The 14,808-nt window shown below is 36.5% G+C and overlaps 2 protein-coding genes across 4 annotated transcripts in view; both read right to left on the reverse strand.

Moving 5' to 3' along the window:
* On the reverse strand, positions 290-4,951 carry LOC104762178. 2 transcript variants are annotated; one of them, XM_010485421.2, is made up of 2 exons: positions 4,449-4,951; positions 290-2,621 (listed from the first exon to the last, which is right to left on the reverse strand). In XM_010485421.2, exons 1-2 carry the CDS (start codon positions 4,671-4,673, stop codon positions 711-713), a joined length of 2,136 nt encoding a protein of 711 aa, XP_010483723.1. In that variant the 5' UTR covers positions 4,674-4,951; the 3' UTR covers positions 290-710. The 2 variants fall into 2 exon arrangements, with proteins under 2 accessions (XP_010483723.1, XP_019096072.1); XM_019240527.1 differs by lacking the exon at positions 4,449-4,951 and adding an exon at positions 3,256-3,326.
* The window catches only part of LOC104762179, a 4,536-nt gene continuing 2,884 nt past the window's right edge, over positions 13,157-14,808 (reverse strand). Inside the window, exons 6-11 of one of the 2 annotated variants that reach the window (XM_010485422.2) lie at positions 14,638-14,779; positions 14,437-14,536; positions 14,281-14,343; positions 14,104-14,193; positions 13,905-14,006; positions 13,157-13,663 (exon numbers count right to left, since the gene is read on the reverse strand). In XM_010485422.2, the coding sequence (XP_010483724.1) occupies positions 13,310-13,663; positions 13,905-14,006; positions 14,104-14,193; positions 14,281-14,343; positions 14,437-14,536; positions 14,638-14,779 (851 nt within the window). In that variant the 3' untranslated portion in view covers positions 13,157-13,309. The remainder of the gene's footprint in view (positions 13,664-13,904; positions 14,007-14,103; positions 14,194-14,280; positions 14,344-14,436; positions 14,537-14,637; positions 14,780-14,808) is intronic. The other variant, XM_010485423.2, reaches the window with a different exon arrangement.

Here is a 14,808-nt window from a genome sequence, read left to right on the forward strand (position 1 = left end):
ATATTAATTAAAGTTTATGACACATATTACAGTATTACTGATGAAAATGCTCTTATCGGACGCATTTGTGGAAGTCAACAAGAAAATTTCAGGACGTTTGTTAATTGTGATCTTTGGTCCATAGATGTTGTTAACAATAATACTAAACCAGAGTTCTTTTTATTTTGCTATTATGATTCAAACCATACAAATGTAGTTGCGTTACAGATCCACTAATTGGGAGAGTTCAGGCCCACAATTTCATTTATATACTACTCATGTGAGAATATGAAATTTTAGGGAGCATAAATATGTAAACTTTAAAATATTTATGGGAGAACATTTTTTCCACACAATCACAACTCACACATCTATACCCACCTCCAAACACATTTAGACAAAAAAAAAATAATAATAACAAAATTATAAACATAATAAAGGAAAGAAAAAACAAAAGCCACTCTTGCTAAAACTGCCAATATTATATATTACCACCTATATAATATAGCACATTTGTCCCTTTTCCTCTTTTCCTTTTTCTTCAACCCCAACAAAAACTAATAATACTACTTATACCCCCAAAATTTAGAAATTAAACGTAAACTACCCTTTCCCAACTGAAAAAAACAAATCGTACTATTAAGTGAACACCAAAAAGTTAAAAACGAGGGAAAATTTTAAAAAGTCCATAATGTCATCATATCCCCCCGTTTAATCCTTCCTCCACCGAATCACCTAGGCCTTGGCCTCGCCGGGAAACTGAGAGCTTGCCGTAGTTTCCTCTGAGTCGTCGACGGACTCGGATTTGAACTAGCGATAGGCATTCCGAAAGTCATTGTCTGAGAGAGGTTCACCATATCCACCATTGATTGCGTCTGGTAAGAAGTCGTCGTCGTATCTGTCATGTCGCCTCTCGCTGTAGCTCGCTGCCACGAGTGCGAGCTTAGACCAGCCAGAACGTAAGCCCTACCCGAAGACTCGTAAACTTGACGGCTCGCCATTCTATCTTGCGTCTCCTTCAGCTCTGCACACAGTGTTACACATAATGGATCTCCAGCTTGACCTGATACAGACTCCGTCAATACCCCACGGCAAGTCTCAAGAACCGACACAGCTTCGGTCAAATCACCGCGGTCGGCTAAAACTCTAGCTTCAGAGATTGCTTCCGCTGCACGTAATCTGATTCTCTGTCTGTCAACTTCAACTGACACCACAGGTCTTCTGTCTGCCATCACAACCGGCCTGAGAATCTTTACTTCGCCGGAACTATTCAAGTCAACAGTCTCTTTTGTAACCGGGTCTCTGTAAACGCATCGAACCTTGAGTAAAGACATCAGATCTGAAACTCCATCAACAATGGGGATATCAAGATTCACCAAGAAGTTCCTCTCTTCCTCTGCATAGAGATCACCGACTGCGATAGATCCGGTTCTTGAATTCGGACCGTTATCAAACTGGTAGCTTCCAGCTTTAACCGATGCAATTCTCAACAGATGATGAACGCACTCGATCTTAACGCATAGCTCTTGAACCACAACGCTAAGAAGACCTCCAATGCACTGAGCGAATGCATCTTGTATTACCGTTTCAGACTCTATGAAGGAAAATGTACCTCCGGAGTTTTCTGCAATGGAATGCATCGAGGACGCATCATGGTCCGTACCAAACCCGAACGCATGAACTGGGATCCGGTTTCCATTGATCTCTTTAGGAAGAAGGGCTTTGTAGTCCGTTCCTCTGGAACCGGTTGGACTAGTCATGGTATACGTATCTTGACCATCAGATAAGAGCACGATGCTTGATACCGGGTTCTTGAATCTACGGTCGATCAAAACTTTTGCACCTTTCTTCAATCCCTCTGCAATGTTAGTCCCTCCGTTTGAGACCAACGAGTTAACCGCTTGCAATGCTTCTTGTTTACCAGTCTCGGTCATGAGACGAAGAGGGAAGTTACGGCGTGCTGTGGAGGAGAAGGATATGACAGAGAGACGGTCGAACGGGCCAAGATTCTGAATCACAAAACCCATTGCTCGTTTCAGCAAAGCCAGTTTTGTTCCCGCCATGCTTCCACTCACATCAAGAACCGTGACTAGATCAACAGGAGCACGAGAAGAAGAGGAAGAATTTGAAGACGACTTTGAAGGAGCTTTTAGATTGATCAGTACAGCAAAATCTTTAAACGAAACCGATCTAGCTACTTCTGAAATCTCAGGGTATGTTTTAACTTCCAATGTCCCACTAACACCAGGTTTAGACTTCTCCAAACCAGATTCAGCAGAAGGGTCTTGATGTTCCAGAGCCTCATCATCATTAAAAACCGCAGGCTCGGTGTTAAAGATGGAGGAGACCCTTAGACTGTCAGGCCGTGAAGAAGCTTGAATCGGGGACGACCTCCTTGGAGGTATTGACATCCAAGCATAGTCTCTTGTTTGACTTATCGGTTTGACACCAGATTTAGATTTAGCATTAGGGCTCTGGACAGGGATCTCATTCCATTTCGCGCGACAAACAGGACAAATCTGGTTCCCGTGTTTGACATTCGTAGTGATGCAGTGGAAATGAAACGAATGAGAACATTCCGCTGTAAAGATTGCGTGGCCTTGCCCTGCTTTCATCGTCGTCAAACATATCGCACACGTTTTCTGCAATTTCACAAAGCAGATGGATTCAGATTCGGGACAAAGATTAGTTGGAAAGGAGAATTGAAAAACTTTATAAGAGTATGGTATCCACGTAATACAGAGTTCGACAGGTCATTGTCGTAGTTACAAGAATCCAAAGAAACCTGACATAGGTGAGTTTGTGTCACAGTTTCTGACACATTTGTTTCTGTTACTATTACCCTCTATTATTGAATGATGGCATAAAAAGAAGAGCAAAACAATAAAAAAAAAAAAGACGGAATCTTTATATTTCCATAACCTGGAAACAAAAAAAAGTCTCAGAGACTTGATAGAGTTTAAATATTAAGGTTTAGTAGTTTTGATCATTCAAAAACATGGTTTATTCGCTAGAATATAGATCCTGGAATCTTGATCATCAAAGTAGTTTGGAATCTATCAGGTCAAACAATTAAAAGAACAATGGAAACAAAAGATTGGGAAAGACAAAGGACACCGCTTTATAAAGTTAAAAGACTGATTTAACCAGATCAGTAATAAAAAAATTGTTTGGGCAAATTCAACGCCAGAAAGATTAAAATTGATAAAAAAAATATATAACAATGCAAAGCAAAGTTAAAAGAAAGTGTGTAACTTTAAAAGAATTTAACTTAACCTAACAAATATCATGGTTACAAGTCACAATTATCTTGGTAACGATTTAAAAACAGCAATTTTAGTTGAACTAGATGTAAACTAAAATAAAGTAAAATGATTATACCAAGAATAGAATAGTTTACTAGATTAAAGGAGAATATCTAATCAACAGTAGATTCAGAACACTAACAAGGGTATCTATCAACAATAATTAAAAAGTTGAATGCAAAAAAAAGCAACAAGAAAAAGATTAAAAAAAAAAAAAGAGGAGATTGGTCCTTGAAGTGCACTTGACTATTGTCAAAAAAACCTTTATCCCCACAGTGGCTCCATTTGCGGGAGTTGATAATTACATGACAACAAATTTGTTCATCTTTCTTCTCAACAACAATACCAAGAAAAATTTACACTCAAAAACAAAACAAAAAAAGAAAGATAAAAAAGAAACAAAAGGCACTATAAACCAGGGAAAGAGACAGAACACAAATAGAACCCCAAAACCCAATCTTAAGCCAGAGCTGTAATGTCAAAATCTTGATGAATATATAATGAATGATTCGAATAATAATGCGATAAAGTTGGCTTTGGAGGAGAGACGTTTACACAATCCCTAATCTTACTAATCACTCTACATGTCCATCCCTATTTAGACATTATTACTTGACCAAGAAATAAAGTTTTGCTTTTCTTTCACCCCAATAATTTCAAAAAGGTCAAAACTTAGCAAGTCTCAAAAACAACAAAAACCTATTGACAAAACATATGAGGGTCATAGTAGTTGAAAAACATACACACATCTATCTAATTACAAATTAAAAAAATAAACAACTAGTAGTAAGATCATTTGATGTGCGTGAAGATCCAAACACTTTTTAGAAAAAAGAGAACTTAATTGAAAGATTAAACAAGTAGTACTAATAAAGTAAGAATTAGATTGTACAATTAACAGCTAGTTAAAAAAGTAAATTAAAACTAAATGTTTAGAGTTCCAAGAAAGATTAGCCCTTGGATTTGCTGCTTAACCAAATCACACAAATTTGAACCACACAAAGATCCAGCGATCCAACGGTGACCCATAATCCAGAAAAAAAACCAAACTTTACCATTTTTTTAATGTAAAAAAAACACAAATTTTGGCAGAAAAATTCAACCATAGAGATAAAAATGTAAAACTTTATGTAAATTTCAATGATAAGTGAGGAACCCACAAACCTTTGAAGAGGATTTGCTAATGGAGCGAGGCAATCGGAGACCAGAGGAGGAAGGAGTCGGCGTAGTGGGTCTTGGAACCATTACAGGGGAAAGTGAAACGGCGTCGTCTGATCTTCTTAAAGGAGAAGAAGAAGAAGAAGAAGAAGAATCTTCTAACGTTTTGGGAACGTATAGACATAAATTGAGACCTAAAGCCAACTTTGCTTTCCTCCATCTGCTTCCCATTTCTTTTTATTGCACCAAATCACCCCAACAAATAATGAAATTGAAAAGGCTTTGTTTTTGTGAAATCTGAGAATCTTCTTCACTTCTGATCTCTTTGCGTAGATGTTTTTGAGCTAAAGAAAGAAAGAAGAAGAGGATTGGTTAAAATGAATGAATTGAGTTTGCAAATTGCAAAGCTTTTCTCTGCGCAGAAGAGAGAAGAGAGAGAGAGAGAGAGAGAGACGGTGGAGAAGTTTTTTACCTTTTTTTTTTTATTTTTTTCTTAGAATGATGGATGGATGAGTGAAGGGGTACTTTGGTCAATGTTTTTAATCATGAAAACTTGGGATTATACCAAAGTTAAATTTGACCTTTGATTTTTTGAGTTTCTTTTTTTTTTTTTTTTTAATTAGTCAGATACGACTTTTTTACTTTCTTCATTAATGGAGTATTATTTGTTTTCCTAATGTTTAAAGATGTTCTTAATTACAGACACCAAATTGGTTTTTGATTTGATTACGCCGCTTTTACTTTACAGTAATTTATTTATTTATTATTGGTAGATTCAAATAGATATATACGACATCGTTTTTGGTAATAACTGATTTTATGGAATTGACATTAAATATCTTCCGTGTGTGTAAATGAATATGACATCATATATTGACAATTTATTACACTATCTTTATTGTCAAAATCTAGTAATAAAAAACTTGTCTTCCAAGGTATGAATTTCGGGTTAGAGAAAAAAATAATAAACTACAAATTCTACATGGAAGCAAATTATACTGCTAATTTTTTATTTCCCTTATATTAGAAAGTGACCTGATCTATTTATAAATTCGTAGCGTTTGATTAGTTCTCTCATATACCCGAAAACAAGGCTTACCGTGAAACTTGTAAGATTTTAAAGGCATGGCCGTTGAAGTAATTGGAAAATTAATCAATGCATGTCTTGTGTATACAACAAAATCTACTAAATTAATGAAGTTGTTGACTTTACAAAAAATTAGATACCTTGCTTTATTTACTTTTTTTTTTTTTTTAGCAACTTCACTAATTTACCTATTCATTTTCCAATGTGTCAAGTAATTTTGGTTATTGTTGTTTTATTAAATATAATTCGTATATTGCATTCTACAATCTATATGAACTTGACTTGCAAAACTTTTCCAAACTTATTTAAGCTGATATGGGAGAATAGTTAAAAGTATTTTTTGATCATATCATAAACAATATGACAACATGCATGAAATTGGATATTTTATGGTTAAATTTAAATATACATATTGTATTGGATTCTCTTCGTCCATCAAGCAGAAGTGCAGAACTCTTTTCGATGGAAGTTTAATATAGTCATAGATTGATGATGATGGTTCACCAACTTTTACCTAAATATATTGTATAACAACTACTCTAGAGAAAACAAAACTCCAAATCCTAAGTTTAGACTTGGATAAATTATTCAACGAAAGTTTGGAAGTTGTAGTAGATTCTAATCTAGCATAGCTTTTTATTTTCTTTATTATTGAACATTCTTTAAACAAGTTTTTTTCTGCCAATGCACCAAAATATATTTGAGCTCAAGAAGGCTTCTCTCGACTTTAGTGACATTAGTTTGGTACTCTATGAAAGTTAACAAATAATGAGTTTTTACATTCATAGACGTCATTTAAAAAAATTAAAGGTTAAACACTTAAACTATTTCAACGATGGGCGGTTGATTCATAAATTATTTAAGCTATGTGCGTGTGTATGTGTGAAGGTATGGGTATAAATTTATGGAAGTGTAGTAACTCTTTAGACAATATATAGAGGAAATTGATAAAGAAATGCATTAAGTTTGGTTGAAAAAGAGAAGAAAAAGTGAGGAGAAGTGAGGTTGAGGTCTTGAGGATATAGGAAAAATAAAGGAGGGGGACAAAGATAAAGCAAAGGAAAAACCCTTCGTAGCCATTAATTAGAACCCATTCATTAGGTGGAGAATATTGAAATTGGAGTCTATTACAGGGTGTCAACCATCATAGGAAAATAAAACAAAAAATATTCATGGAGAAAACCATTGTCCGAAAAACAAAAAAAATATATCTAATATTGTGATTTTGAGAACTACTATCATTTTCTAAATTAAATAGCCAAATTCTATCTTTTTTTTTTTTTTGTCAAATGATGGTTTGCAAAATATAAGTAAGTTGGTTTAGTTATTGAGTTATTTTTCATAAATAACTTAATTTTTTGGTATTTTTTAAAAATATCATATTATTGTACATGATATAACATATTTTTTATCTAATATCATTTTTTTCATTTATATCATACGTAATGGTAGATTGATGGTATATTGAAAAATTATTTAACACACAAAACCCATATACAAGCTAAAAGCCGTTCATGTTTCGGATTCCCTTCCAACCATTAGAGTGCAAATTTATATCAGATATGTTTTTGATTGTGACCATCAACATTATTATATTATATATATATAAATATATATATAAATATATATATAAATATATATATAATTTGGTGAAATAATGTGAAAACTTAGGAATACGATGTGTTTTTGTTTTCTGATTTTTTTTGGTTTACTCAAATAAAAAAAAAGTACAAGAGTAACCTAATAAAAAAATTCGAACATACAGTATACATTGGAGTATTATATAGGAATATGATGCTTTGTCTTGAAGAAAATATCATGCTTTGCTGTATAGTGTATACAACCAAACGAAGATAGCGAAATGTTAAGAAAAGAAAAAAAAAAAAACACACACACACTTGCACCTACAAAAAGTCAATATCCCCGACCCATTGTAAAAGCCCCCCTAAAAAACGGTCGGGGATAACCTCTTTTTTAACCTCTTTTTTTGCATCCACGGTATCTTGTGACCCTGCTCAAGTTTATTAACCTCTTTTTTTTTTTTCCGTTCTATAAAATTTATGTGCCCACATAGATATACTCATATAGTATACAATAATAATACATATCGGAATATTATTGTATACTACTTAATAAGTTTATATTGCAATAAGACTTATTTACATATGTGTTGATGCATGAATTTCAACAAAGTATTTATAAGTTTTTTGATAAGGGAAAAACACTCTCATAACTTCAAAGCTCCAGAGTAGGTCGTTCTAATGAGGGAGAGAGCTGAGTTGTTTTATAGTTGTGCCTTTGGAAAGGCTGTCTACGTACCCTTAGTAAGGGATCAAGTCATTCGTAGTTTATATTTTAGTCGGTGGACGCTAGGTCACTATCAGAAACTAAGTGATATTGGTGAGATGCTAGGTAGTCAAGCGACAATCTGGACGACCTGTGGAGGTAGGTGACAATCTGGACGACCTGTAAAGGTAGGCGACAATTTGGACGACCTGTGGAGGTAGGCGACAATCTGGACGACCTGTGAAGGTAGGCGACAATCTGGACAACCTGTGGAGGTAGGCGACAAGATGGACGACTTGTGGAAGTAGGCGACAATCTGGACGACCTGTGGAGGTATGCGACAAGATGGACGACCTGTGGAGGTAGGCGACAATCTGGATGACCTGTGGAGGTATGCGACAATCTGGACGACCCGTATTGCGAATACTATGTGACGAACCGAGAGAGTTGGGTCCCTCTTTCCCCCTCTTTTTTCTCCCTTGATGCATGTTGTACCCCGCATTTATAGGGGAATGTCAAGTTACCAAAAGACCACAATACCCTTCCTTTGTACTGGGCCTAGAAGATGATTGTGTACATGCCTTTTAAAGGGTGTAAGCCCACCCCTAACAGTATTCCCCCCTTCTTTAGTCCGGAGACTCGGCGACGGGCTGTGACTAGTTGTCAGGCTCAAAGGTTTGGGCTACAATTTGCTTCTTGGGACATCCTTGTCATTCGTCTTGTTTTGAATTTAACTCGCGCGCATTGGATATCTGGGATCCGAAAAACTGATGTTTACCGAAGACAAGCTGACATTGAAGCTGTCTGAAGACGAGCTAAAACTGATGCTGTTTGAAGACGAACTGAAACGGAAGCTGTCTAAAGACGAGCTGAAAATAAAGCCGTTGAAGACGAGCTGAAAATTAAGTTGTCTGAAGACGAGCTGAAACCAAACTTGTCTGAAGACGAGCTGAAACCGAAGCTGTCTGAAGACGAGCTAAAACTAGGTTATCCGAAGACACTCTGAAGCTGAAGCTGTCTGAGGACGAGCTAAAACTGAAGCTGTCTGAGGATGAGCTAAAACTGAAACTGTCTGAAGACAAGCTGAGACTAAAGCTATATGAAGACGAGCTAAAACTGAAGCTGTCTAAAGATGAGCTGAGACTGAAGCTGGTTAAAGAAGAGCTAAAAACTGAAGCTGTCTGAAGACGAGCTGAAACTGAAGCTGTCTGAAGACGAGCAGAAACTGAAGCTGTCTGAAGGCGATCTGAAACTAGGTTGTCCGAAGACACTCTGAAACCGAAGCTGTCTGAGTACGAGCTAAAACTGAAGCTGTCTGAAGAATTTAGCTCGTCCTCAGACGAGCTAAAACTAGGTTGTCCGAAGACACTCTTAAACCAAAGATGCACGAGGACGGGCTAAAACTGAAGTTGTCTGAAGACGAGCTGAAACTGAACCTGTCTTTAGACACTCTTAAACCGAAGCTGTCTGAGGATGAACTAAAACTGAAGTTGTCTGAAGACAAGCTGAAACTGACGTTGTTTGAAGACGAGCTGAAAAGAAAGCTGTCTGAAGACAAGCTGAAACCAAAGCTGTCTGAAGTAGAGCTAAAACTAGGTTGTCCGAAGACACTCTGAAACCGAAGCTGTCTGAGGACGAGCTAAAACTGAAGCTGTCTGAGGATGAGCTAAAACTGAAACTGTCTGAAGATGAGCTGAGACTAAAACTATATGAAGACGACCTAAAACTGAAGCTGTCTGAAAATGAGCTGAGACTGAAGCTGTTTAAAGAAGAGCTAAAAACTAAAGCTGTGTGAAGACGAGCTGAAACTGAAGCTGTCTGAAGACGAACTGAAACTAGTTTGTCTGAAGACACTCTAAAACCAAAGTTGTCTGAGGACAGGCTAAAACTGAAGCTGTCTGAAGACGAACTGAATCTGCAGCTGTCTAAAGACGAGCTGAGACTGCAGCTGTCTTCAGACACTCTTAAACCGAAGCTGTCTGAGGACGAGCTAAAACTGAAGCTGTCTGAAGACGAGCTGAATTTGAAGCTGTCTGAAGACGAGCTAAAACTAAGGCTGTCTGAAGACGAGCTGAAACTGAGCCTGTCTGAAGACGAACTGAAAATTAAGCTATCTGAAGATGAGCTAAAACTGAAATTGTTTGAAGTTGAGTTGAAACCGAAGCTGTCCGGAGACGAGCTGCAACCGAAGCTATCCGGAGACGAGCTTAAATAGAAGCTGTTTGAAGACGAGCTAAAACTAGATTGTTTGAAGACGAACTAAACTGAAGCTGTCTTAAGACGAAATCAGCTAAAGCTGTCCAGAAACAAGCTGAACTAAAGCTGTCCGGAGACGAGCTAAAACCGAAGCTGTCTGGAGACGAGCTGAAACTGAAGTTGTCCGGAGACGAGCTAAAACCAAAGTTGTATGAAGACGAGCTCAGCTAAAGCTGTTCGGAGATGAGCTTAGCTAAAGCTGTCCGGAGACGAGCTGAGCTAAAACTATCCGGAGACGAGCTAAAGCTAGGTTGTCTAACATGCTCTCTAGCATGCCGATTTATCTGAAACGGATTCCAGATACAAACATAGGTGCGACGCACGATGATCGGCTTACCCTGTATCGACTTTGGATGTTTTGCATATGCGAGTATGGACTTGGTTTTCTACCCACTCTCCAAGAGCCTTGCGAGCATGGGCTCGACTTTATTGCCTCTAAGTGTATAAAGGAATATCTCTATAATGTTGATAGAGCGAAAGACCGGCGCCTGGCCAGGGCGTCGATGTGATTAGCTCGGATGTTGTACTTACGTCGATTAATCTTTGTTGTGTGCATGTGTATGTACACACACAACTTTTTTTTTTGGCGTAGCCTGTCTAACTGACGAACTGATAAAGAGCAAGCATGACCATGAGAATGAGAAAATGATTAAAGAACATACATTGTTATTGGTTAACAGGATGGAAGTTAACGAGCTGACACCATCAAACGAACGAGCTGGCAGTTGGCTAGATAGTACAAAACTGAATTACTTGTTGAGACGAGCTGAAAATGAACTCTCTGAAATTGATTGTCCAAAGACGTGCTGAAACCGAGCTCTCGAAAAATGGGTCAAAACTGAAGTTGTATGAAGACGAGCTGTATTTGAGCTCGCCAAAAACAGGCTTAAGTTGAAGTTGTATGAAGACGAGCTGAATTTGAAGCTGTCTGAAAACGGGCCTAAGTTGAAGTTGTGAGAAGACGAGCTGAAGTTAAGGCTGTCTGAAAACGGGCTTAAGTTGAACTTGTGAGACGACGAGCTGAAGTTGAGGTTGTCCGTAGACGAGCTGAAACCGCAACTATATAAGGACGAGCTATAACTGAAGCTCTCTAAAGACGAGCCCGAACCAAATCTCCAGACGAGCTTAGAGCTTCCTAATCTGAAGCTTCTTTGCTTGAAAAATGTTTATTCCCCCTTCCTGGCGCGCCTATTGTTGATGCATGAATTTCAACAAAATATTTGTAAGTTCTTTGACAAGGGAAAAACACTCTCATAACTTCAAAGCTCTAGAGTAGGTTATTCTAACGAGGGAGAGAGCTGAGTTGTTTTATAGATATGCCTTTGGAAAGGTTGCCTACGTACCCTTAGAAAGGGATCAAGCCATTCATAGTTCATATTTTAGTCGGTGGACGCTAGGTCATTATCAGAAACTAAGTGATATGGGTGAGATGCTAGGTAGTCAGGCGACAATCTGGACGACCTGTGGAGGTAGGTGACAATCTGGACGACCTGTGAAGGTAGGCGACGATTTGGACGACCTGTGGAGGTAGGCGACAAGATGGACGACCTGTGGAGGTAGGCGACAATCTGGACGACCTGTAGAGGTAGACGACAATCTGGACGATCCGTATTGCGAATGACTATGTGACGAACCGAGAGAGTTGGATCCTTTTTCGCTCTCATTTTTCTCTCTTGATGCATGTTGTATCCCGCATTTATAGGGGAATGTCAAGTTACTAAAAGACCACAATACCCTTCCTTTGTACTGGGTCTAGAAAATGATTGTATACCGGCCTTTTAAGGGGTGTAAGCTCACCCCTAACAATATGTATTAGTGTACTTATAACCATATAATAGTGTGTACTTAACTAGTTTTATATCCAATCAAAATTTGCGTTACATTTTTAGTTTTGAAATTTAAACCAAAGTCAAAACTGAAAAGCGGAATCAGATTCAGTTTGAAGAATCATTTACGAAGGTTCATTCAGTCCCATAACAAATAACTTTTTTTTTTTGTTTAAAATTAAATCGTTTTCAGTTTGGTTTGATCAAAAGTTATGTTATTATGGAGGGTGAGCTATATATATATACTCTAGTAATTTTAAATCATTTTTATATCACCCCAGTTACTTAAATTTTTATTAATAGATGTTGTTCATATAAATAGTTGTTGGTCCAAAGGAAAAAGGTTCAAATCAAATAACAGTTTTATACATTCATTATTTAATAAATTATTGATTTTGAGATAATAGAGACAGCGATGGAGAAAGTGAAATGTCAAATGAAAAACGTTAATTAATTTTGGTTTGAAGTTTTTTTTTTTTTTTTTTAAATGGATTTGGATAACATGTCAAAGCTGAAAGTTTCTTATTGGTTTGCGCTGAATCTTCCATTGATATCTCTGACCTTAAATCGCCGCCGTTTTGTTTGAACTTAACCATACCCTTTTTGTTTTTGCTTCCTAACTACAGCTAGAGTTTTCTTTATCAACACAAGATACGTGCTGCCATTAATCACTCGTTGTTCGGTTGATCAAACAAAGATTATTAGTATTTCACATTCCTTGATTAATAAAAATATTTCAGTGTAAATGTTATTAAAAAAGAGTCATTGTGTATAAACATGGTTTTTATTAAATTGGTTATAGAGACATAATTTGAAGTCAAAGTTAAACATTTGGTCAACAAAGCAACCTAATATATTACTTTGGATAACGCCACATGAAGTTCATTGTCAAGACTCAAGGATAGAGTGGTTCATTTTTTTTTAATTTAAAGTATTATTATAAAAAAAATCACGAGAACGAATAACAAGAGAACAAATCTGTTTAATCCAATTGACATCTTAATAGTTCCTAAATCCTAATCTAGATAATTATGAAAAGAACAAAATGTAAAGAAATTGAGAAATAAGAAGATGGTTTTTATTTATGAACTATGTGTTTTGTAAGTAAAAAAGAAAACACACACACTAAACAAGTTTCTATTAATAGAAGGCAAAAAAAAGTGTAGAATGTAAAATTAATGAAGGTATTCGAAAATATTATTCAATGCCTTAGAAGGTTTGATTAAGATATATACCAATCACACTACTCGTGATGATCATTAGATATATGTAAGATGCTTAATTATGATCAAACATTTACATGTCAGTTTAACATTCACATATAAAACAAAATACAAATTTCGATATTTTATTTTGAAAACACAAATAAACGAATGAAAAGTTAGTAGCTATAGTATATATATAGTATACCCCTAAATGGCTAAAAGATACTGAAACTCGAAGTCATAAGGGATCTTCTCAACGACAGGAGAGGACGTAGAAGCTTTAGTATTATTATTCTTAAAACATTCCACCATTGACTTTCTCAATGATCCAGACGTTGGTAATTGGTTGCAAACCCATTTCACCAGAGATCCTAACTGCCCCATCTCTCCACTACTTCCACCGCCATCGACTCTCGGCACCACGAAATCGGTGGCGTGTTTCACAAGAAGCTCCGGCAAGCCTATCCGTTTAGCCGCTGTAACGACCACCGAGGCTTGCAGATACTCCAGCTTCGATTTCTCTAGCTCCGTTGTCACCCCTTCGCCAGTGTATATCCTCACCTTCAAAATGTACTTTTAGATGAGATACTACGTAACCATATAATATTTAGACAAATCATCTATAATAAAAATGATGTAATCTTACTAATCTTAGCATTGTAAATTAATACTAAACCAATCTCTATAAAATGCTTGGAATATTGGATATGAACAATACTACGTAATATATAAGAAAAGAAACTGTTCAATGGATTGTAATAGATTGATTGCCCAATTAAAAGTGAATTAATATGTAACTTACTGCAGGAGAAGATCGAGTTCCGCAAGAGAGTGCAAATGTGATGTTAGGATCCGTTGCTTCTACGCCATATAGTTTACGGATAATCATTTCTTCGTGTCGATCCTACGGTTATATTTGCATGTATATTGACTTTACGAAGTTGATCTCAGGATAACAACATGAAGAGCATTATATATTGAAATGATAGGTATGTATATACCTGAGTCATGGTAGAAGTTGTAGTCTTCCTAAGGATACAATGCTCAATGGTATGAGCACTTATGTTTTTGCCTCCAACATTCATCGTAGCCTATCTCATAAATTTATACTTTAACTATATTAAATTTGAGTTAATTAATTTATTACTGTTTATTATAAAAGGGAGATAAAAACATACCTTATTGTAAACAAGAGATTGCAATTTCTCAGCTGTTTTTGGAACACCATGTTGTAGATACCCCTGGTCATACACGGAAGCCATGAACATGATCGTTGAGTATAAAATTGTTTGTAATCAATGAAAATATATTGAAGAAGTAGAGTATATATATACATGCATAACACAAGCATTGAACATGTTGATCCAAAACGCTAGCTTTTGTTGTTGGCTCAACACTCTTAGATCCACTGTCTCAAGATTGTTCATCAATACCCTGCATTGTGGCCACAACACAAAATATAGCTCACTAATTCAAATGTAATTTATCTGATGGTTAATTTGTTTTTGTCAGATTTTATGTATCGAAAAACTTACCTGAGTTTTTGGATTAAAGAAACGGAGCTAGAGCTTGAAATGCACTTGGAATCCATAGAACTTGAAGTGAAGATAACAAGATTCTTGTAAGGACCAATGTCTCTAGCCAAGGATGTTTCGATATCAAATATTCCATAAGGATCTTGTTGTCTTGATTCCTTGCAAGACACA

The sequence above is a fragment of the Camelina sativa genome, chromosome 18 (genome assembly GCF_000633955.1).
Source record: "Camelina sativa cultivar DH55 chromosome 18, Cs, whole genome shotgun sequence".
NCBI classification, from domain to species: domain Eukaryota; kingdom Viridiplantae; phylum Streptophyta; class Magnoliopsida; order Brassicales; family Brassicaceae; genus Camelina; species Camelina sativa.